General features: G+C 48.2%; 1 protein-coding gene across 3 annotated transcripts in view; it reads right to left on the reverse strand.

Moving 5' to 3' along the window:
• Positions 1 to 24,760, reverse strand: part of MAP4K1 (mitogen-activated protein kinase kinase kinase kinase 1) — a 75,023-nt gene that overhangs the window by 39,820 nt on the left and 10,443 nt on the right. For 2 of the 3 annotated variants that reach the window (XM_079985371.1, XM_079985370.1), the window contains exons 2-10: positions 24,692 to 24,749; positions 16,250 to 16,340; positions 14,620 to 14,684; positions 7,242 to 7,297; positions 5,867 to 5,914; positions 4,409 to 4,451; positions 3,884 to 3,956; positions 2,731 to 2,862; positions 1,239 to 1,301 (exon numbers count right to left, since the gene is read on the reverse strand). In XM_079985371.1, coding sequence (XP_079841497.1) covers positions 1,239 to 1,301; positions 2,731 to 2,862; positions 3,884 to 3,956; positions 4,409 to 4,451; positions 5,867 to 5,914; positions 7,242 to 7,297; positions 14,620 to 14,684; positions 16,250 to 16,340; positions 24,692 to 24,749 — 629 coding nt within the window. The remainder of the gene's footprint in view (positions 1 to 1,238; positions 1,302 to 2,730; positions 2,863 to 3,883; positions 3,957 to 4,408; positions 4,452 to 5,866; positions 5,915 to 7,241; positions 7,298 to 14,619; positions 14,685 to 16,249; positions 16,341 to 24,691; positions 24,750 to 24,760) is intronic. The other variant, XM_079985372.1, reaches the window with a different exon arrangement.

Consider the following 24,760-nt stretch of genomic DNA (forward strand, 5'->3'; position numbering starts at 1 on the left):
GTGCCTCGCAAGACGAAATTAATTCGTTCCGCAAGTTTTTTCGTCTTGCGATTTTTTCGTCTTGCGAAGCACGGACTTTGGAAAAGCTTCAAAAATCACCAAAGTCTTCAAAAACCTCAAAAAAGGCTACCACACCGCGTGCTATGAGTTGCTGCTCGAAGTGAATGCACGGTTTTAAGAAAAAGGAAACAAACTTGCAAGACAAAGGAAACAAACTTGCAAGACGTTTTCGTCTTGCGAAGCAAGCCCATAGGGAAATCCGTCTTGCGAAGCAACTCAAAAAACGAAAAACTCTTTCGTTTTGCGAGTTTTTCGTCTTGCGAGGCATTTGTCTTGCGAGGTACCACTGTACCAGAAGTGGTAGGGGGAAGCTTCCAGAATTGCAGCGGGTGATGAGGTATGCAAACAGGAAAAAAAGTGTCCCTTTTGCAAGCTGGAAAGTGAGGGGGGCAAAGCACAAGAAGGGCCAAGGTTGAATATACAGTGGTACCTCGGTTTAAGAACAGCACTGTTTACAAACTATTCAGTATATGAACTCTGCAGTTGCGAATGGGATCCATTCCGGAGGCCCATTCGCAACCTGAAAAGCCCGCAACCTGAAGCGCCGTATCTGCGTGGCGTGATTTGGTGTTTGTGCGCATGCGCGAAGCGCAATTTGGCGCTTCTGCGCATGCGTGAGCGCCGAAACCCGGAAGTAACCCTTTCCGGTACTTCTGGGCCGCTGCAGGATGAAACCTGAAAAAACGTAACATGAAGCAAACAAAACATGATGTATGACTGTAGTGTTCTGGTTAGCAAACTCTACCTCGGTCTACGAACAGAAGCTGAACAGTGGAAGGGCAGCGGCGGCAGGAGGCCTCATTAGGGAAAGCACGCCTCAGTTTAAGAACAGCTTTGGCTTAAGAACAGTCTTCCGGAACGGATTAAGTTCGTAAACCGAGGTACCACTGTATGTGTAAATAATACCATATGTCGTCAGGACACCACAGTCTCTGCTGTGCCTTCTTTCCAGAGGAAACACAGGCACCTGAAATCTCACACTACTGTGAGGATTGGGGTGGCGTAGAGCATTTATATTTATGCTTTCCTTGTGCTATAAGTCACTTGGAGACCTTTGGGTGACAAGCAGCTGATAAACTGAATAAATAATCTTAATCATAACGCGAAACGTGCTGCACTCCTCAGGTCGTTCGCCCCCGCCGCAATCCTGCGATTGTTGAGCATGGAATTGGACTTACCACCGAGCTTTGTCCTTGAGCTTGGGGGGCTGGTAGCCACTTTTCGTCATCAGCACCAAGACCCTGTGAGGTGGGACAAGGAGGTAAGCGCACCCTTCTCTGCTCATGAGCAGGCTTCTCCAAACCTTGCCTCGTGCTTCCTTTCTTGAATTCTGCACCCACAAAAGATGGGTTCTGTTGCTGGCATGAAGTCTGCACAACCGTCCTTTATTTTGCATAATTTATTCTGCTAGTCACAGGGAGAGGCAAGGACCTAGTTTGAAGCCCTGCCCATTCAACATTGTCAGCCACCAATTCTTATTCAGCAGCGCACACACACACACACCCGTTGCGTTCCGAAGGCGAGGAAGGATTGGACCCTGATTAATAAAATACACACGAGGCTTGGCCAGCAAGACACGGGGAGGAAGTGTGAATAATAATCTGTCACACCATGGCCCAGGTCCCTTTAATTAAAAAAAGAACTTTTAACACGGCGCTCATAAGAACCAATCAGATTTCCTCTGAGCATTTCCAAAACACCCATCACGTGGGTACAAAGTTAGATCAGAGAAATCCTTTTAACTACAAAAACTACTTTGAGAATGCATACATATTTTAGGTAAATAAAACAGGAATCAAGGAGGAATGCATTTAGCAAACCCCAGAGGTCATAAACAGAAAAGGAAGGATGGCAATGAAAGATAGTATTTACCATCTCCTTGTGAACTCTTTTCCTGGCCCTTAAAAGGTAAAGGGACCCCTGACCATTAGGTCCAGTCGTGGCCGACTCTGGGGTTGCGGCGCTCATCTCGCTTTATTGGCTGAGGGAGCCGGTGTGCAGCTTCCGGGTCATGTGGCCAGCATGACTAAGCCGCTTCTGGCAAACCAGAGCAGCGCATGGAAATGCTGTTTACCTTCCCGCTGTAGTGGTACCTATTTATCTACTTGCACTTTGACGTGCTTTCAAACTGCTAGGTTGGCAGGAGCAGGGACCGAGCAATGGGAGCTCACCCCGTTGCGGGGATTCGAACCGCCGACCTCCTGATCGGCAAGTCCTAGGTTCTGTGGTTTAACCCACAGCGCCACCGGCGTCCCTTTCCTGGCCCTTAAGATCTACCTAAAGATTAACAAAATCAACATCAAAGCTACCTTCTACCTTTATGGCCCAGGATGCCTGGTGAAGCACCTGGTCTGTGTTAAATGCTGTACGTGACTGTCAGGCAGAGAGAAAATGGCAGAGGTGCAGAGGCTTGTGGGATTCGATCAGAAATCATGTCAAATGGCTCAAGCCCAGTCAAAGCAATGCATTCATTGCTAACACAATGGCTTGCTACACTTTTCATAATTCCTCATAGCAATCTCACCTGACCACCACACACACCACACCCCCAGGTTTTGGAGATCTCACTTCATGTTCAGACGACTCCCAATTAAATCATTGGCACCAAGGCGGTTGCCCTGCACCACCTCCCGCAGCCCAGAGAGAGAAGGGAGAGGATGTGCAACTCACCGCAAAGGGTGTACGTCGAACAGCGGGGGCTGAAGCTCCGCCAGCTCAATAGCGGTGATCCCCACGGACCAAACGTCGCACAGTTCGTTGTACCCGCCCTTGAGTTCCACAGCCGCCACCTCTGGGGCCATCCTGGAACACATGCACAAGGTGGGACTCACCACAACTTCGATTAAAGGCAGCCCCTTCCATTGCATGCCACCCGCAGCCCCCCCCCCCCGACTAGGTGCTTTTTGAACTACAACTTCCATCATCCCTTTAAGAAGGAAATCGACAAGCTGGAAGGTGTGCAGAGGAGGGCGACCAAGATGATCAAAGGTCTGGAAACCAAGCCTGATGAGGAACGGTTGAAGGAGCTGGGTATGTGTTATGTACTAAGCTTGGATCCTAGAACAATAGGCAGGTAGGATCGTAGAATGCAACAACTGATTGGCTTGCAGGAGAAGACCAATCAGGCTCCAGGAGGGAAGCAGAATCAGCCAATCAGACGGGACTTGTTGTGTAAATAATGTATATAAAGGCCTGAGGTTTTTTTTGGGGAGGGGAGGAATCACTGTTTTACAAGCTGCATAAAGAGCGTGAAATCATTGCAGGACTCCGAGTATATTTCAGTATGTTTAGTCTGGTAAAGAGAAGACTGAGAGGTGATACGCCAGCCATCTTCAGTTATCTAAAGGGCTGTCACCTGGAAGAGGGAGCGTGCTTGTTTTCTCATGAGTCCAGAGGGCAGGACTCAAACCTATGGATTCAAATGACCAGGAAGGAGATTCCGACTAAACATCAGAAAGAACTTTCTGACACTAAGAGCTGTTCGACAGTGGAAATAACTCCCTTGAGGAGGTTGTGGATGTTCCTTCCTTGGAGGTTTGTAAACAGAGGTTGGGTGGCCATCTGTCACTGAGATTCTGGCATTGCAGGGGGTGCCTTCCAACTCTACGATTGACCAGGACGTCTAGGATTGATGGAGGTTGTAGCCCAGGTTTAGAAACACTGATGCATCAACAGAAGGAAGCACTGGTGGGCTGGTTGAGGAAAACTCCCCTCTCCCTGCAGCCCATTGCCTTCAAATCTAGACACCACCCATTTCGAAAAGCCAGTTGGCGACACACCCACCCACCACCACCACCACCACCAAACAGCTGGTCCTTTTTACCAGTAAGGGGTCCCTATGAAGGACATTCTCCGGGCAAAGGTGGCGCTGAGCTGAGCTGAGATTCCGAAATCCGCTGGAATGCAGGATGGAAGAAACAGAAATGGAAGAATGAGGAACAACGTGTGCCAACTAATGTGGGCAGTGCTCAAATTCTGGGGGAAGGTACGTGGGTTTTAAGAAAACCCACAAGCCCCACCTCCCAATCTCCTTCTGGTCATAAATAAATAACTCTAACTGATTTTAATATGTTAGGAGTCTGTCCCACTAAATTTTACTCAGAGTAAACCCACTGCAATGTCTGGACCTGAGTTGTGGCAATTAATTTCAGCGGGTCTACTCCGAGTTGGAACAGTGTTGGAGATGCGACCCCTTTATTTTCATATTGTTATAGTACATTCAAAGCACCCCAGGAATCTTGGGAACTATAGTTTACCCCTCGCAGACCTACAATTCTCATCCCCTTTAACACACGACCCTGGCAAATTTAGATTTGACCCTGGGGCAGATCTGGTAATCTTGACTTACCCAGCTTGACTTCCCCATGGTCGTTGAGAAGAACATTGGCTCCCTGAAATGTGAAGCGACAGGGGGGGGGGATAATTTATTGATATCCCACCTTTTTCAGCCAAGGAGCTTAAGGTGGGGGTAAAAGGTTCTCTTCCCCCTCCTCATTTCACCCCCACAAGAACCCTGTGGGGTAGGTTAAGCTGAGAGTGAGTGACGCAGCCCAAGGTCACCCACTGAGCTTCGTAGCCGAGTGGGGTGACTTGAACCCAGGTCTCTCCCAGGTCCTGTTGTTGTTGAGTCTTTTAGTCGTGTCCGACTCTTTGTGACCCCCTGGACCAGAGCTCGCCAGGCACTGCTGTCTTCTACTGCCTCCCGCAGTTTGGTCAAACTCATGCTGGCAGCTTCGAGAACGCTATCCAACCATCTCGTCCTCTGTCTTCCCCTTCTCCTTGTGCCCGCCATCTTTCCCAACATCAGGGTCTTTTCCAGGGAGTCTTCTCATGAGGTGGCCAAAGTATTGGAGCCTCAGCTCCCAGGTTCCAAGTCCTAGCCTGACACTAACCACTGCACCACACTGCCTTTAGAGGCAGTCAGTTGAAGTGGGGTTCCACGCAGTGCTCTTCCACACACTTTAAGGGTAGGCATTCCCCACATGTTAAGTTTTTTATTTCCCTAACAACCAGGTGAACTATAGCTTGCACATTTTATGACCTGGTTTTCCTTCCTATATCAGCGTTTCTCATTGTTCCTCTGAGCTACTTCCTCTTCATGTCACTCTGTTCTACTTGTCAAACCCCCTTCATGTCCTCTCCCTTCTTTCCCTAGATCCTGTCCCTTTGTTTCCTTAGGACAGACACGGCCAAACTTGGCCCTCCAGGTGTTTTGGGACTACAATTCCCATCATCCCTGACCGCTGGTCCTGTTAGCTAGGGATGATGGGAGTTGTAGTCCCAAAACAGCTGGAGGGCCAAGTTTGGCCATGCCTGCCTTAGGACCTTCCGACCGCCCCGCCCCCTCTGCAGCGTCACAGCAGCCCGGCCAATGACAGCCAGGGGCCTTTCTGCCTCTCCCGAGAGCCTCTCTGACATCACTGCCAGAGACCTGCCACGACTACCAGCCACTGTGGCTGCTTTTAAAAACCTGACTTTATCCACGTTCCGTCATTTTGCAGTTAACGTTTGCATGCTTCGAGAATGCAGATGGGAAGGTGGCACTTCAGTAAACACAGCTGTGATGATTTAAAGCATGAACAAGTCCCAGGGCCACACTCACAGACCTTGCTTACAGTCCGTTTCACTTTCAGGAGGGAAACGGCGCCCTTTCTGTGTTCGAAGCAGCCTTCGCTGCCTGACATATTTCCCGGCAAGGAGTAAAAAAACAAAAGCTGCAGTAGCTAAGAATCTTGCCCCATGAGGACTGCACAAATAAGTGTTTTGCTTTGCCTAGGCCCTGCCCCAAGTTTTGATCTGTTATTACCTTGATGTCTCTATGGATCTTCCCCTGGTTATGAAGATACGTCAGACCCTAGAGGGTGAAATTAAAGACCCACATTACGGAACCAGCCACCTTTATTGACAGGGGCAATAAAACTTTGACCCATGAACCAGGAGACTCTCAGGGGCCCCTCCAAGCTGTCCATAGTTTCTGAAGCACACAGTACACCATGGTTTGCCAACCTATTCGGACCAGTCAACACTCCTGGGTTTTTCAGAAAGGCCCTATCTGCACCATACATTCAAAGCAGCGGCATAGCACTCTTACCTCTCTCGCCCTGACCTAGCCACTGTGATCCACACGACGGTCACCTCCAGACTTGATTATTGTAATTCCGTGGGGCTGCCCTTGAGACTGACCCAGAAACTCCAGCGGGTGCAGAATGCCGTGGCGAGACTCCTTACGGGGTCCTTGCCGCAGGATCACATTCACCCGGTGCTATACCAGCTGCACTGGCTCCCGGTGGAGTACAGGATCAGGTTTAAGGTGTTGGTTTTAACCAGCCCTTTACAGCCTAGGACCCTCGTACCTACGGGACCGTCTCTCCTGGTATGTCCCACGGAGGACCTTACGGTCTTCAGACATAAACATCTTGGAGGTCCCGGGCCATAGGGAGGTTAGGCTGGCCTCAACCAGAGCCAGGGCTTTTTTGGCCGTGGCCCCGATCTGGTGGAACGCTCTGTCACAAGAGACTAGGACTCTCCAGGACTTGACATCTTTCCACAGGGCCTGCAAGACAGAGCTGTTCCACCTGGCTTTGGTCAAGGCAGTGGCGTAGCGTGGGGGGTGCAGGGGGGGGCGGCCGCACCGGGCGCAACATCTGGGGGTTAGGGTTAGGGGGCGCAAATCCACAGGTTAGGGGGCACAAATTACTTGCCTTGCCCCGGGTGCTGACAACCCACGCTACGCCACTGGGTCAAGGCACAGCCTGACCCTTTCCTTTGGCAATCCTCACAGAACTCTAGCCCAATGGTTGCCATTAATTTAATTTTGAACTGATTTTAGAATGAAGTGAGTTTAGAAGGCTGTATTACTTTACTGTTGTTAGCCGCTCTGAGCCCGGCTTCGGCTGGGGAGGGCGGGATATAAATAAAAAAAAATATTATTATTTATTAAACATTGGTGAAACAGCTAAGAATGGCTAGGAGACTCTCATTCTCCCTATGGAGGCACAGTTCCCAAGCGTTCCCTGACTGTTAAACCACTCAGGAGTCACTGAGGGAAGAAGGCATTGAGGCAGTTTAAAGAGGTGTGATACTGCTTAAAAGCAAGTGGGGGACAAAGTGCCGTGGGCACCAGCCACAATATGGCTGCCAAGGGGGTGTGGCCTAAGACCCACCCATACGTTCATACTCACTTGCAGTGTTTCTCGGCACACGTAGGCAATCTGCGGCTCTGTCAGGGGCCCGGTGACTGCAAAAGGAAGGGGAGATGGTGAGGGCCATCTTTAATCCCGAAGTGGAGGACCGAAACCATTGAGCTGTTGACATTCTGAAAGACCAGAGGAGGCTCCGCGGTCATTGAGACGCTTTGCCAATCCCTGGCATGTCTCCTCAGGCATTTCCCCTGTCTTCAAAGTTCAGGGCAGGAGAAGATCAGAGCAATGAGCAAAGGCGATAATAAGTGCAGCTGGGGTCGCAGGCGGCGTTGGAGGGAACGGGGCGGACGCCCCTCATTGCTAGACCCCCGAAGGAAAGGAGTTTCTTCACACACACAAAATCACAATTGAATCACGAACCGGAAATTAAGATAATGCTGCAATGCTAAACACGCCTGGCTGAAAGTCAGAATCGAACCAATATGAGAAAATACAGGAATGTTGGGAGCTGTGTTATACTGGTGCAAGTAGCTCATTAGTCTTTTTATCGGTAAGCCACCTTGAGTCCTGTCAGGGGGAAAAGGTGGGGTATAAATAAATATACAATTATAATTGTGTCTACATTTGAGCAGCAGTGACTCTCCGTGATTTTACACAGGGAGTCACTTCCTCTGGAGATCTTGCCAAGGATTAAACCTGGAATGTTCTGCATGTCAAGGAAATAAGCAACTATCTTACTTTTAAAAGATATCTGAAGGCAGCCCTGTTTAGGGAAGTTTTTAAGGTTTAATTGAAATATACTCAGAGTTGAGAGTGGATTTCATGCTCTTTATTCAGCTCATAGTGGTGAGGAGGAATGGAAGTTCCCCCAGAATGTCTGCTTTATATACATTATTCACACAATGGGCCCCACGTGATTGGCTAATTTCGGGATTCTCCTGTAGGCCAATCAGGCTGTGGATTCACTTCCACCTGGAGCTGGATTGGGTGGCTCCTGTGGACCAATCAGACTGCTGTATTGTGGACCCTATTGTTCTAGGACCAATCAGACTGCTGCATTCTGAATCCTATTGTTCTAGGACCAATCGGACTGCTGCCTTTTGGATCCTATTCAACTCAGTACATAACATTAATGCTGTACTGTGTTTTTAATATTCGGTTGGGAGCCGCCCAGAGTGGCTGGGGAAATCCAGCCAGTTGGGTGGGGTAGAAATAATAATAATATGATGATGATGATGAAGCAGAGCAGATGATCTACCACTGAGCTGCAGCTCTCCCAGAGGAATTTATGCTGGGAACATTAATGCTATCTATACCATTATTTAGCTATCAGACATTTAACATGCAGGGGGGGAAACACCCCCTCTGTAAAATTCACTTTGCCTCTTCTGTTGCCCAACTCTTTGTTTGTTTGAGGTGCCACCAGCGTGCAGAAACCCATTTCTTTCTTTCTTCAGATCCCTGCACCACTTTTGCTGCAAAGCCCGGCCCAGTCCCAGAGGTGCACAAAGCAACTGCCCAGGGTGCCGAAATCTGGATGCCTTGGGGTCAGGGCTGCCGCCTGCCCCCTTTGCAGAAGATGCACAGAGCTGGCTTATCTGCTCATGGGCAGAGCCGAGAGCCCCGCAGTGAGGAGCCTCAGTCAATATAATCTTTTGATCTCTCCGCCAGCAACCCAGGAGGACACTTGCGAGGGGGAGAAGGAAGTCAAGAGGTGACAGCGGTCGGCTTTTGATTGTCTAATGTGCTGCTATGATTGTGCTGGGCCTACTGGGCTAAAATGCAAAGTGTGGGGGGAGGCAAACATCTCAAATTGCCAAGGACCAAACCCACCCACCACAACACATATTAGGGAGAATACAGTGGTGCCTTGCAAGACGAAAAGAATCCGTTCCGCGAGTCTCTTTGTCTAGCGGTTTTTTCGTCTCGCGAAGCAAGCCCATTGACGGCTTAGTGGATTAGCGCTATTAGCGGTTTAGCGGCTTTTAGCGGCTTATCAGCTTAGCGGATAAGCGGATAAGCGGCTTAGCGGCTTAGAAAAAAGGGGGGAAAGGAAAAAAAAACCCGCAGGAACTCGCAAGACATTTTCGCCTTGCGAAGCAAGCCCATAGGAAATTCGTTTTGCGAAGCACCTCCAAAACGGAAAACCCTTTCGTCTAGCAGGTTTTTCGTCCTGCGAGGCATTCGTCTTGCGGGGCACCACGGTACAAGAAAACGCCTAAGAGTTAAACTAGAGGTTCACAAAGTGGGTGGTATTGCCCCCCCCCCCAGGGAAGCGCTAAAAGGCAAGAGGGCAGCAGGAGGGCAATAGAGATGTAAAAAGGACTATCTGGTATTGCTGCACGGCGTTCTTTAATTTTGTTGGATCAATTAAACTGAATGCTTCTAATTGGATTCTGAATAAATGTGCAATTAACTGTTACTGTTTCGAATTTTATTGTGTTATTAAATCCCTTAGTGGGTTGTGAGGACTTTCAGCCTAAGCCTTCCTTTTAAAACAAACATTTAAGTTTCTAGTCCTTAAGGCAATGCCTGGATAACGTATCAGAAGCTGTATTAGAGAGAGGGGCAGGGAGAGCAGGTGAGCAGGGAATATTGAGTTGTGTACATACGCTCCCAGTACGTTTCCGAGCACAATTCAAAGTGTTGGTGCTGACCTTTAAAGCCCTAAACAGCCTCAAAGGCCCAGTATAACTGAAGGAGCGTCTCCACCCCCATCATTCAGCCCGGATACTGAGGTCCAGCACCGAGGGCCTTCTGGCAGTTCCCTCACTGCGAGAAGCCAAGTTACAGGGAACCAGGCAGAGGGCCTTCTCGGTAGTGGCGCCCGCCCTGTGGAACGCCCTCCCATCAGATGTCAAAGAGATAAACAACTACCTGACATTTCGAAGACATCTGAAGGCAGCCCTGGTCAGGGAAGTTTTTAATGTGTGACATTTTAATGTATTTTTAATCTTTTTTGGAAGCCATCCAGAGTGGCTGGGGGAAACCCAGCCAGATGAGTGGGGTACAAATAAATAATAATAATAATAATAATTATTATTATTATTATTATTATTATTATTATTATTATACCTAGGTAAAGGTAAAGGGACCCCTGACCATTAGGTCCAGTCGTGGCCGACTCTGGGGTTGCAGCGCTCATCTCGCTTTATTGGCCGAGGGAGCCAGCGTACAGCTTCCGGGTCATGTGGCCAGCATGACTAAGCCGCTTATGGTGAACCAGAGCTGCGCACGGAAACGCTGTTTACCTTCCCGCCGGAGTGGTACCTATTTATCTACTTGCACTTTGTCGTGCTTTCGAACTGCCAGGTTGGCAGGAGCAGGGACTAAGCAACAGGAGCGCACCCCATCTCGGGCATTCGAACCGCCAACCTTCCGATCAGCAAGTCCTAGGCTCTGTGGTTTAACCCACAGCGCCACCCGCGTCCCATTATTATACATACCATACATTTAAAGTGCATTCCCACCCACTCCAAAAAGCAAAAGGAATCCTGGGAGCTGTGCTTTACCCCCTCCCAGAACTCCAATTCCCAGCGCCCTGAACAGACAATTGCCAATATTATTGTGTGTTTGGGTGCTTTATGTGTGTGGTTTGCGCACAGCCATAGCATCTTGCCGCTCCTCATGAATAACGGAAGCAGACTCAAGGATGCAAAGCAATATAAGCGGAATCGGGGGGGGGTGTAGAAGGGTACCCATTCTTCCTTAGAGACAGGTGCCGTTTCAAACGGTCCAGAGAGTGAATTGACCACACTCAGTTTCACTTCTGCAGTTCAGGACGGAGGCGGCTTGGTATCAAGTCTTACTCCCTGCCTGCCCCATCTCGCCTCACAAGGAGGGCGTGCATGCAAGAATACAGAAATGGGAGGGCTGTGGGTGGCGGGGGGCAGTACTTAACCTAACAGGGCCACTGTTTTTGTCCTGGCAGTATTGTCAAGAGTTCCACAGGGTCAAAAGAGACAAGATGTGGGAGATCTGTCACGGGACATCTCTGCAGCCCCCTCAGCTACCTCCTGCAGCTGCTTTCGAATGCAAATGTTTAGTGATCTGCTCAGAAAATGGGAACCTGCCTTGTGTGAATTCAGTCTTCCGCACCGACTTGCAATGGCTGTCAAGAGCAGGGGTTTAAAAGTTTGCATTTCAAGGGAGGATCTATTCCTTATTCATACTTTCGGAATCAGTATGTTTACTGAAATACAACCATACACTGAAATTTGCACTTGTACTTGAATTTTGCAAGCCAGCCAGCCAAAATGCAAATATTGAAGGAAGGTGTACATAAAAATCGACACATCCGTGAAGATAACACACACAAAAATGCATTATATGAGGGGAAAGTGCTTGCAAAAACGTGTAAAGTCAAAACTGCATACGTAGGAGCTGTTTGCACCCAAATGCTGGTGAATTTTCATGAGGATTAAAATAATAATTCGCCAATTGTGACGGGAATCTAGAGAAATGAATTTAAGAAAATGGGAAATGAAGAAAGCCTAAATGGACAGATCCTCCGACCCCTACTTCAGGGGTTAAAGACAGAGATATTTCCCAGCCCTGCCCAGAGAGGCTGGGTCTGAACCTGGGTTCTTCTGCTGTGTCACTAGGCGTCAGGAGCAAGTAATCAATAACTCACAAGGTGTCAGTGAAGTTAACACTTTATTCAAAGAAACAGACAGTTCAGGCCTAGTGAGCACAGCAACCCTTCCCACAAGATCTTGCCCTGATGAAGCAGTTAGGGGGAATGAAGTTCACTACGTCTCCTCCTCCCCTTGTTCCTTCCCAAGCAATTTGAGGCTCCTTTGTCTTGCCAGCCTTTGCTCCACCCTCTTCACGCCTCTTCTGGTCCTGAGAGACCAGGGATCTGGCTGCAGAAGGAGGGGGAGACTCCCTGGCTTCCTCACCAGCCTGACTCATCTCTGCTTCTTGGCCCCCCCTCCTCTCCTGCCTCTGATTCTGCACTGCTCTCTGCCACAGACTCTCCCGGCTCACTAAACCCTGTTGCCTCTTCTGCTTCCAACACCTCCTCCTCCCAGTCTTCTCCCTCATCGTTGCCCCAACACCAATCCCCTGGCCCTGAGCCTTCTTCCCTTGGGGGCTTCCCAGCTGGTACCACTCCTCTGACTCCAGCCAGTCCATGGCACTAGGGATGATGGAGTCTGTCAGTTTCAACTTCTTTCCGTGTCTCATTTTTTCCAACCTTAAATGGAGTTCTTCACATTTCCACATCAGTTTGCAATTTTCTTTGCAAGTATTTGTGAAAATTCAACAGCATTTTAGTGCAAATTTTCCTAGTATACACACGCTTCTTTGCAAAGTGGTTTCCCCTAATATATTGCATTTTTATATGTTATTTCCAGCAGCAAATGCATGTTGTGCACATTTTACCCTATGTGTTCTTGTACACATCTATGGTTGGAGAGCTGCCCTGCAAATTTCAGAAAAGTGCAAATTTTGAAGGGTGGCTGTGTTTCTATTTGCCTATTTATCCCCAGAAAGTATAAAATAGAATAGCCATATAAAAATGCAGGCATTCAGAGGACACAACTTAAACTAGTTGTAGAACAACCTATAGCAAGGAAGGCGGAATCTGTGGCCCTTCTGGTGTTGTTGGACTACAACTCCCTGTCAGGAGCTCGTCCTACACTCGAGTAGGACCCTGGCAGAGACACGTGCCCGACTGGCATGTTCTCTCCCTCCTGGTCAATCGTTCAGAAGCTTCAAAAGCTTTCTTCAGCCCGAACAGCACAGCGACCGATGCCACCAGACATCGGCACACTTAGGTATCAGCAGAGTCTTTGCAGCTTGCGTAACAGACCGCAGCAACTCAGCATTTTGGCTAATCTACTTTATTTACATATAAACGCGCACGGAGCACGGCAACATGGCTCCCTCTCTCTCTAGCATCAGACAGCAGAGAGAAAGAACAAAGGACAATAGTCCCACTTCACGGAACACAGTAACACAAACATCCTGTCTCCGTCACTTCCCACTTTGTGGAGTCAAAACATACATCGTCATGTGAAAGACAACAATCCCATGACTGCAATCATGGAGCAGGAATTCTAACACTTCTATCATCCCTGCCCATTGGCCATGTTGTTTGAAGCTGATGGGAGTTGGAGAAGAAGAAGAAGAGTTTGGATTTGATATCCCGCTTTATCACTACCCTAAGGAGTCTCAAAGTGGCTAACATTCTCCTTTCCCTTCCTCCCCCACAACAAACACTCTGTGAGGTGAGTGGGGCTGAGAGACTTCAAGGAAGTGTGACTGGCCCAAGGTCACCCAGCAGCTGCATGTGGAGGAGCGGAGATGTGAACCCGGTTCCCCAGATTACGAGACTACCGCTCTTAACCACTACACCACACTGGCTCTCCAGTGGAGTCCAACAATGTACGGAGAACCACAGGTCCCCCTTTTCTGGCCTAGAGGAAATGCTTGTTTTCCCCTGCTCTTGAGGGTAGGACTTGAGGCAATGGCTCAAAGTTGCAAGAAAGGAGATTCTGACTAAACATTTGGGGAAACTTTATGACAGTAAGAGCCATTCAGCCGTGGAACAGACTCCCATGAGAGGTGATGGCCTCTCCTTCCTTGGTGGTTTCTAAGCAGAGGCTGGACGGCCATCTGTCATGGATGCCTTCGCTGAGATTCCTGCATTGGACTAGAGAACCCCAGAGCCCCTTTCAACGCTAAGATTCTACAATTCTATGAAATATCTGCTCTCACATCCATAACAATATTTTTTGTTAATATGTTGTTAATATGTGGGCAGGTAGGAAGGCTCCATGATTACTGCAGATGGTGACAGTAGTCACGAAATTAAAAGACGCCTGTTTCTTGGGAGAAAAGCAATGACAAATCTAGACAGCATCTTAAAAAGCAGAGACATCACCTTGCCAACAAAGGTCCATATAGTTAAAGCTCTAGTTTTCCCAGTAGTGATGTATGGAAGTGAGAGCTGGACCATAAAGAAGGCTGATCGCCGAAGGATTTATCCTTTTGAATGATGGTGCTGGAGGAGACTCTTGAGTGTCCCATGGACTGCAAGAAGATCAAACCTATCCATTCTGAAGGAAATCAGCCCTGAGTGCTTACTGGAAGGACAGATCGTGAAGCTGAGGCTCCAATACTTTGGCCACCTCAGGAGAAGAGAAGACTCCCTGGAAAAGACCCTGATGTTGGGAAAGATGGAGGGCACAAGGAGAAGGGGACGACAGAGGACGAGATGGTGGGACAGTGTTCTCGAAGCTACAAACATGAGTTTGACCAAACTGCGGGAGGCAGTGGAAGACAGGAGTGCCTGGTGTGCTCTGGCCGAGGAGTCGGACATGACTAAACAACTAAACAACAACAACAACAACAGGAAGGCCTAAATGCCCAATTCCCTCTGGCCACTGGTGGGGCAGGGAATCAGTGTTACCTTGGTAGACATCTTGAAGAGAGCCTCCCCCACAGAACTCCATGCAGATCCACAACTTGTTGAACCTAGTGAGAAAGCAGAGATGGAAAGGTTTGTCATTGAGTGTGAAATGAGGTACAGAGGGGAGGACTGGGATAGGGATCAGGGCCATCTCAACTGAACCTCAGCAATCTTGAAGCTGTCTCCCCCACAGTACACACACACACAAACACACACACACACACAAACACACAGCTTTCACCATCCTGGTACCACCGTAAAAGCATAAGAATAACTCTGCTAGATCAGGCTAAAGAACTATCTACCTGTGATGGCCTGGGAATCTGATTCAGAAGCTGAATCTGAGGAGTCCCAGCCTGCACAGGAGTCCCCGCCTCCAGGGCCGGCTGAGCCGGGGCTGGGGCTTGAACCTGAAGGGCCCTCACCTATGTCGGATCCTCAGGCGCAGACACCAGCTGAATCCGCTCTGGCTCCGGGGGTGATGGAGGACCCATTGCCTGCAGGTGCTCCACTCTCAGCCCCGTCAGAGGAAGCCGAGGTTGCCTCTGGGTCCGGTAACCCTCCAGCCTCTCCTGAGCTGCAGAGGCTCAGGGCAGAGAGGCGGAGGGAACTAAGTTCCCGCAGGAGGAGTGCTCGCCTCCAGGCCAGGAGAGGCGGGTCACCTGTGGGCCGGGGCCACCCCTGGCCTCAGAGAAGATAAAGGCCAGTCAGCCCAGTCCCAGGTTGCGGAAGCAACGACGTTGGAAACCTGTTTCTGCCAGCACCCAGACCTGTTTCTCCAGAGTTCCTGTCCACGCCCGACTCCTTGCCTTGGACCCCGCTTCCCCCTTGGTGGACAGTCTCCAGACCCTCGGCCCAGGACTGGACTTTGACCATGCCTCACGGTAACCACCACACCCCGGGACCAGCACACTCCCCCACCTTCCTGTTCTCCCAGTGGCCAACCAGATGACTCTATGGGATGTCCACAAGGTACGTAAAAAGGTAAAGGACCAGGTAAAGGACCAGTCAAAGGCAACTATAGGGTTGCGGCGCTCATCTCGCTTTCAGGCCAAGGGAGCCGGCGTTTGTCCGCAGACAGCTTTCCGGGTCATGTGGCCAGCAGGACTAAACAACTTCTGGCACAACGGGACACCATGATGGAAACCAGAGCGCACAGAAACACTGCTTACTTTCCTGCCGCAGCGGTACCTATTTATCTACTTGCACTGGTGTGCTTTCGAACTGCTAGGTTGGCAGGAGCTGGGACAGAGCAACGGGAGCTCACCCCGTCGCAGGGATTCGAACTGCCGACCTTCAGATCAGCAAGCCCAGGAGGCTCAGTGGTTTAGACCACAGCGCCACCTGTGTCCCTTGTCCACAAGGAGAACCTTAGGGCAGCGACACACTCCCCACTTGTGGCTGCTGGTTAAAGGTTTTCGGAGGTGGGCCACCCCTCTGAACTGGGACACCTGGACTGTTAAGTCCAGTCAAAGGCAACTATGGGATGGCGGTGCTATCAGGGCCAGTAGCCATTGACAGCCCCCCTCTCCAAGAAGGTTATGCTTAGAGCAACGAAATGACATCGGCTGGGCCTGGCTGGGGCTCATGGCAGACCTTTCCCAACCATGAGGTCAGAGGGTTTTCTCACCGTATGTAGCTGCCATAATAGGCTACGATGTTGTGATGGCTGCAGGTCTTGACCATCAGAATTTCTTGCTGGATAGTGGCACAGTCATCATCTGGAAAGTAGGGCATTTAAAATGTTTAGTAAATTCAAGAAGTGCTTTTAGGGCCAAACTAGGCTCTGTAAAAGGCAACCTACAGTTGCAAAAATAAAATAAAATTTTAAAATGGAGGGGTTTTTTGCCTTTTTATTTATTTTCTCTTTCAATAGTCTTTATTGAAAGAGGCATGACGGAGAACAGCAACAACTGGGAAAAGACAGACATAACATTTTACAAGGACACCACAGAGAGAATAACTGCCACACGCAGGAAGAACAAGGATAGAATTTGAGTGCCTTACTTGTAGTTCTATACATCACTTGATGTGTCGACACGGATAGAAGTTACTCATATTGCCGTTGTATAAGGGATTATTATTGTGACCGGAATGTAATTGAAATTAATAAGATTTTGGGACGCAGAAATAAAGAAAATCATCAAACCAGCAATTCTAGCATGTGGGGAGGCCACCTAAATTATATAATTCGGTATTTGAATGATGGGTATTATAATTTGGTATTGTATAACGAGGCTATCATTGGATTGTAACTGAAAATCAATAAAAATTATTATTAAGAAAGTTGTCTTTATTATTGTTTTTCAGCTTGTCAAAACAAATTGCCCTGTAAGATACATCATCAAAAATATACCAACAGAAGCTGTTTAACCTTAACAAAACTCCCCTGACCTTATTTCCCAGGGACACCCTGACTTTTCGCATATCATCAATTATCCCCTTACAACAGGAGCATCATACGATATACCAACTATTAACTAAAAATGACCTCTTGTTATACAAGAGCTATAATGGTGTAAGAAGGGATGCGGGTGGCGCTGTGAGTGAAACAACAGAGCCTAGGACTTGCCAATCAGAAGGTCGGTGGTTCGAATCCCCACGATGGAGTGAAGTGAGCTCCCGTTGCTCAGTCCCTGCTCCTGCCAACCTAGCAGTTCGAAAGCATGTCAAAGTTCAAGTAGATAAATAGGTACCACTCTGGCGGGAAGGTAAATGGCATTTCCGTGCGCTGCTCTGGTTCGCCAGAAGCGGCTTAGTCATGCTGGCCACATGACCCAGAAGCTGTACGCCGGCTCCCTCGGCCAATAAAGCGAGATGAGTGCCGCAACCCCAGAGTCGTCCGTGACTGGACCTAATGGTCAGGGGTCCCTTTACCTTTACCTTTATAATGGCGTAAACCTTTCGGACTGGTCCTTTGGTGTATTGGCCTAAGTCAGCGATGGCCAAGCTCGGCCCTCCAGATGTTTTGGGACTACAACTCCCATCATCCCTGACCACTGGTCCTGTTATCTAGAGATGTTGGGTGTTGTAGTCCCAAAACATCTGGAGGGTCGTGTTTGGCCATCTCTGGCCTAAGTAATACAGTGGTGCCCCGCAAGACGAATGCCTCGCAAGACGAAAAACCCGCTAGACGAAAGGGTTTTCCGTTTTGGAGGCACTTCGCAAAACGAATTTCCTATGGGCTTGCTTCGCAAGACGAAAATGTCTTGCGAGTTTTTCCGACTTTCCCCCCCCTTTTTTCTAAGCCGCTAAGCCACTTATCCGCTTATCCGCTAAGCCGCTAAAAGCCGCTAAAAGCCGCTAAGCTGCTAATAGCGCTAATCCGCTAAGCCGTCAATGGGCTTGCTTCGCAAGACGAAAAAACCGCTAGACGAAGAGAATCGCAGAACGGATTCTTTTCGTCTTGCGAGGCACCACTGTAACGATCCCCTATTTTCCTGCTTTAAATGTCCTTCAGCATCATGAACAGGGACAGTGGAACCGACTCCCTCGGAAAGCGGTGGACTTTTCAATCAGAAGTCAAGGGGCTGTCTGCCAGGGGTTCTTTAGCTGAGATTCCTGCATTGAAGCGGGTTGGACTAGATGAGCCTTGGGGTGCCCTTCCAACTTTACAATTATATGATTCTATGAAACGCATGGTGCACACGCAGCTTAATTGAATGATAGCATGTAACAGGCAGGGCTGTTGTTGTTTTACGGTAAATAGAAGCCACAGCTCTCCACCTCCGCCCCCAAGGAACACAACTGCCGTGGGCGATTGCCACAGCTTGGGGGGATTTTCGCTGGGTCTGCAACCAAGAGAGGAAAGGTTACATTCTTCCCCTTCACTTTGTGCTCCTCTCGTGGCTGCTGGGCTTTATTTTTCCATTTCGTCAAAGCCCTGCATGTTGATTTCAGCCACACAATTAACGTCATGGCTGAAATCCGTTTGATGAGGCCCTAAGCTACTGAAGGTAATGGGGCCCTTTATATGTCCAGCTGTCCTTTGTCAACAACAAATTGTCACTGCTTTTTTGTGTTGAATATATGCTTAATAATAATAATTTATTATTCCTACCCCGCCCATCTGGCTGGGTTTCCCCAGCCACTCTGGGCGGCTTCCAACAAAACACTAAAATACAATAACCTATTAAACATTAAAAGCTTCCCTAAACAGGGTTGCCTTCAGATGTCTTCTGTTACGGCAAAATCTGGGTGCGAGGCTGCTCTGCCACCCAGCTCATCGGACTAAGTCCGTGGGTCCCTGCGGAGGAAAATGAGCTCAGCCGGAGACAGGAGCAAACAGCAGAAGATCCAAGTTTATTGCGCAACAGGTTCAAGGCGAGATTGAACCCCGAGAATGGGGCGACATAAACTTTTAAAAGTTCCCTCCAAGTCCCAGAATACAGTGCAGAAAACGTCACGAATACATCACAAGAGGTGGGATTACACAGATCAGCACTTCAGGAAGGTGGGTGGGGGTTTACACAGATCATCACTTCAGTAAGGTAGGGGTCGCGCAGATCAGCACTTCAGTAAGGTAGGGGTTGCATAGATCAGCACTTCAGTAAGGTAGGGGTTGCATAGATCAGCACTTCAGTAAGGTAGGGGTTGCACAGAGTAAAGAGATATGCATAAACGTTTCCTGAGTACAGGTGATGGCAAGACAATGGCACAGATATGCATCGCCCGTTACCTAGCATTGCCCGGAGGAAGGGCTTGACTGGACCATCTGACAGGATTAAGGTTTTCCTGTGTACGTGACCTGTCGGTTCGAGGATTATGGCGTTGAGGGTAGCATCATGGAGTCCAGAGGGAATTGAGTAGAATGACGTTAAAATGGAGAAGATCGGAGCTTTGGCTGATTTTATATTATTTTCTGAAGTTTTCGGCCTCTTGCCGGTCAAGTGTATATTTTAGTCAATGGAGAAAACAGTACGAAACGGTCTACTCGTATTAGAAATAGGGCGAGAGTTAGGCTTAAGAAGAAAGGGCTTATTTCGCCCGTGTATAGGAGGGAAGAATATAATTTTATAAAGTTAAGGGGTATAGTGTGGTGCTTGTGCAGCAGTGTGAGGTTTCAGGAGCTGGGCGCCGTCGAGGTCATCGCCTCGGGCCCCCTTTCAAAGAGGAGGAGGTGAGGAAAGGTGCCCCCCCCTTTCCTTCCGTATCACTTCTAAATGTCAGGTAGTTGTTTTTCTCTTTGACATCTGGTGGGAGGGCGTTCCACAGGGCGGGCGCCACCACCGAGAAGGCCCTCTGCCTGGTTCCCTGTACCCTCACTTCTCGCAATGAGGGAACCGCCAGAAGGCCCTCGGCGCTGGACCTCAGTGTCAGGGCAGAATGATGGAGGTGGAGACGCTCCATCAGGCATACTGGACCGAGGCCGTTTAGGGCTTTAAAAGTCAGCACCAACACTTTGAATTGTGCTCAGAAATGTACTGGTAATTTATGGACCTCATAGGTATCTCAAGCCATTTGCGCATGTTGCCATGTAACCAGTCCATGCAGAATGTAGGCACCCTATATATAGAAAGGAGGAAACCCGTGATATTTTAGGGAGCAGGCTAGCAGGCGGGGCCCATGACTTACATCATAGGAACCTACACAATACAAAACACTGTTGCTGTATGTAGGTTTTATTTTATTTCTTTTTTATCTTATATTCTGGAAATGTACATCCAGGGGGTTTTTTTTCGTTTAATTTGGGGGGGGGGGCCCTAAGCTATAGCTTGTTTAGCTTATATGTAAATCCGGCACTGGCACGGCGGCTGCGACAAAATAAATTCGCTCTTTTGCAGCATTTCCTAAAGAAATGTGGGTGTGAGCTGGGAACAACAACAATAAAAAGTTGGCAACTGGCAGCCTCTAACCTTAATCTGCCCTCTCCTCTCTTCTGCTGCCACGTGGCTTCCAAATTTCCAAGAAAATCAAACCTCAGCATTGAAGGAGGTGGAAAAGTGCTAGGAAAGCACTTATTTACAGAAATGATCCAATTTGCCTCACACTTCTGTAGTGTTCTCTCCAAAGGAAGGATGTTCTTGTTTTTATTTATTTAAAGAAAAATAGAATTGAAAAGAGGAAATCGTTGCGAAGCGTGCATGCCCAGAGGGGTGAGGACACACAAAAACAAAAACAGAAATAGAAATTCCCATCACAGGAAAAGAAAAGAAAAAGAAAGAATAAAGGCGGACATGACCTTGCAACTTCTTATTCCAAAATATATTGCTTTTTCTATTCGGCCTTTAAAGCTTCTGATAGCATACATGGTGGGGATTTTTTTTAAAGCTGTTTCCATCTTTTATAGGTTGCGTTCCCCAACAAGAACAGATATAGAGGCTATTCAGAATAAATGCATATCCCACCCAAAATATATGTTACATAAAAGTAACATGGTTCGTCTTGACGTGGGGAAATTACAAGAATTTTCCCTCAGGAAGGGTTGGGATCACAGCGAGGGACGAAAGGGTTTAGCTTCTCTCCACAATTGTTATTATATAATAATATTAAGAATTAATGCAACATGTTTAGCACAAAGAAGGCCTGGAGTGGCCTGCTCCTTGGTCAGCCATTTTGCAGAATACAGCCTGCTTGCTTCTCTGCAAGTAACAGGACTAGAGATTTATTTAATCATTTTTATAAATAAATAAAAAGGAAGCGGAACATTTCAGAAAGGAGATTTGAATCTCCCCTGAGGGAGCCGGCCAGGCTTCTCAACAAAATCTCCTCAGGAAGCCTCACCTGGGCATTCTTGGGCCAACCTGATGGAGTTGGGCCAAAAAACTTCATACAAACCTGAGTCCATCAAATTTGGTGTTTTCCCCCTCCCCTTGTTGCAGGAATTTATGTATAGGCTGGGGGGGGGGGGTATGCCCCTCCAGCAGAAATCATGCACATGCAGCCCACTACCAAAACCAGCACAATTGCTTTTGGGACTTTTGTGATTTGTCCCCACAAAACACTTCATCGCAGTTTCTTCCTATCTATTCCAAGGGCCTTTGCTGCACGATACCAAATGTAAGAATTCACTGATAAGTGCATCTATGCACTGGCTCAATGGTGTGATAGGAATTTTATGGTCTTAGATACAGTGGTGCCCCGCAAGACAAACGCCTCGCAAGACAGAAAACCCGCTAGACGAAAGGGTTTTCCGTTTTGGAGGCGCTTCGCAAAACGAATTTCCTATGGGCTTGTTTCGCAAGACGAAAATGTCTTGCGAGTTCCTGCGGGTTTTTTTTCCTTCCCCCCCCCCTTTTTCTAAGCCGCTAAGCCGCTTATCAGCTGATACGCTAAGCCGCTAAGCCGCTTAACAGCTGATCCGCTAAGCCGCTTATCAGCTGATCCGCTAAGCCGCTAAGCCGCTAATGGGTTTGCTTCGCAAGACGAAAAAACCGCAAGACAAAGAGACTTGCGGAACGGATTCTTTTCGTCTTACGAGGCACCACTGTATATGGTAATGTTCATAAGTGTACCAACCAAGCACATACATGGATCAGCACAGAAAGGCCAACCTGAACCATTTTGATTCCTAAACTGAGCAAATGTTTTCTCTGCAAGGTCAAAGTGGAAAACCTCCCCATTGTCTCTTTCCTCACAAATCCTGTCTTAAGGGCACATTCAAGATAGGAATAGGGTGTGAGCCTGTGACCTGGCCCAGGAACTAAGTATTTATCACTACAAAAGACTGGCCAGGCTCCCCAGGCAACCCAATCAAGTAACCTGCCAGACAGGAGATAAACAACAACAGGAGAAAAACAATATTCAAATTTCTGTTTTAGACGCCTTTTCTGTGATGTAGGTATGATGTATCGGAGGGGTGGTCTTAGGTTACACCCCTTCTGTGATGTATGTATGATGTTTCTGGGGGTGGTCTTGATCTACAGGGTGGCAATTTTAAAAGTCTTTATAAGGCCTTGCACACCATTTTTCTGGGTCCTCCTCCTTTCCTGCATGTGAGGGGAGCACCCTGTTGCAACAGATCAATAAAGATCAGGCTTACTAGCTGCTTTGCTTCTCAATATTCTCTGGTTGGCCTCTGTTATCTTCTCCTACCAATAGGGAACCTATGTAAGGACTCTATATGGGCTCTTGGATACTCCATAAGGGAAAAGGGCAATTTTGGTTTACAACACTGTGAAAACTTCAGAAATTCATATAGACATGTGAGCTCAGCTACTCAGCAGCCCCTCTGCCTGAGTGATAATTCCTGGCATCCTGATACCTGAGTGCCAGACAGGTAGCCATTCCAGAAATAGCAAACCCAGATGAAGACAAAAGGGTGTGATTAACTTGGCTGGGAAACAGGGAAATGTAAATATCTCTTTTGTTACACTTGATGGGTGTTTGGTGGAGGGCAAGGAGAACCATGGGACAGGGTCCAGGATGCTCAGATTACGGCCACCAGACCTCCCCTTTCATGATGTAACCGTGATGTATTAGTGATGTAGTAACATGGGGATGGGGACGCAGGTGGCGCTGTGGGTTAAAGCCTCAGCGCCTAGGGCTTGCCGATCGAAAGGTCGGCGGTTCGAATCCCTGCGGCGGGGTGCGCTCCCGCTGCTCGGTCCCAGCGCCTGCCAACCTAGCAGTTCGAAAGCACCTCCGGGTGCAAGTAGATAAATAGGGACCGCTTACTAGCGGGAAGGTAAACGGCGTTTCCGTGTGCGGCTCTGGCTCGCCAGAGCAGCGATGTCACGCTGGCCACGTGACCCGGAAGTGTCTCCGGACAGCGCTGGCCCCTGGCCTCTTGAGTGAGATGGGCGCACAACCCCAGAGTCTGTCAAGACTGGCCCATATGGGCAGGGGTACCTTTACCTTTACCTTTTTAACATGGGGATGAGCAGCTAATAAAAGTTTGGGGGCTCTTTTATTTGGGGCTTCCATCTTGTTCCACCTGGTGGCAGGTGGGAGTCCTGTGGCGACAGTCTTCAATAAAGACCAAGCCTACTGGCTGCTGTTTTGCTCTGGTATTCCTGGCTGGTGCCCTTGTTTTTTTTGTCCAAGGGATCCCTCAGATTTCTCTGTTAACACCCTCGATAATTAAAAATATTTGGTTTCTGAGCATATATACACAGTGAATGAAAGAGCACTCATGCTTCTGCAATGAGCTGGTCAGACTGTGTTTTTTCCCAAGCCAACTTTATTTTAGAGACCGACTTCCACCCGTCAAACGGTGTCTCGAACCACACTATACATTTAAAGCATCTTCAAAAAACTTAATGTTGGATGCTTTATCGTGTTTTTAATATTCTGTTGGGAGCCGCCCAGAGTGATGGGACAACCCAGTCAGATGGGCGACATATTATTATTATTATTATTATTATTATTATTATTAGCACCCAACGTCTCCCACAGAGTCCTGGGAACTGCAGTTTCTTAAGTGTGCTGGGAATTGTAGCTCTGTGCGGGGGCACAACTACAGTTCCCAGGATTATTTGTAGGGGAAGAATGTGCTTCAAACATTGCGCTGAATGTGCTTTAAATAGCTGGTTTTCAGCTGCGGGGTTGCCATGTAAATAAATAGTAATTATTGTGATGGGTCGTTCCCCGCTAGTGGGCCTGATCCACGGTCGGTCGCAGCTGGAGCACAACCTCTGTACAAGATATATGGCAAAAGAATTGTACACAGCTGAAAACGCTGGCTGTGTTAAGGTTATTTCAACAGTATAACCTATTTAAAAGGAATGTAAAATGGGGGGGGGGGAATTGATTCAGATGGATATATAAGAATATGGAGGAATTATGGGTAAATTAAAAGAACATTGGAAGGGGAAGGAGGGAAATCGTTGAATGTATGGGTGTAATGAAAGATGTTAATGTGGAAATGTAAAATCTGAAAACTTATAATAAAAATTATTTTGTGTGCGTGTGTGTTTTAAAAAAGGCAAAAGATTAAGAAATGGGTCCCCAAAGGCATGTTTGGGTTAAAAATGCATCTCCTTTGTCTGGAAAAGTTGAATATTGCTTTAAATGCATAGAGCGGCTCTTCCCCTTAGTTCTGGCACTCCTCAGCGAGAAAGGATTTCAGGGCTCATTCAGTTTACGATACGGCGGCGCACCGAAAAAGTAGCTGGTCGTTTTCCTCGCTCACCTGCTTCCATCTTTACGATTTTGATAGCAGCCAGTTTCCCTGTCTCCTTGTTCCTTGCCTGGGGAGATA

This window comes from Podarcis cretensis, assembly GCF_951804945.1.
Source record: "Podarcis cretensis genome assembly, chromosome: 8".
In the NCBI taxonomy this organism is placed as follows: Eukaryota; Metazoa; Chordata; class Lepidosauria; order Squamata; family Lacertidae; genus Podarcis; species Podarcis cretensis.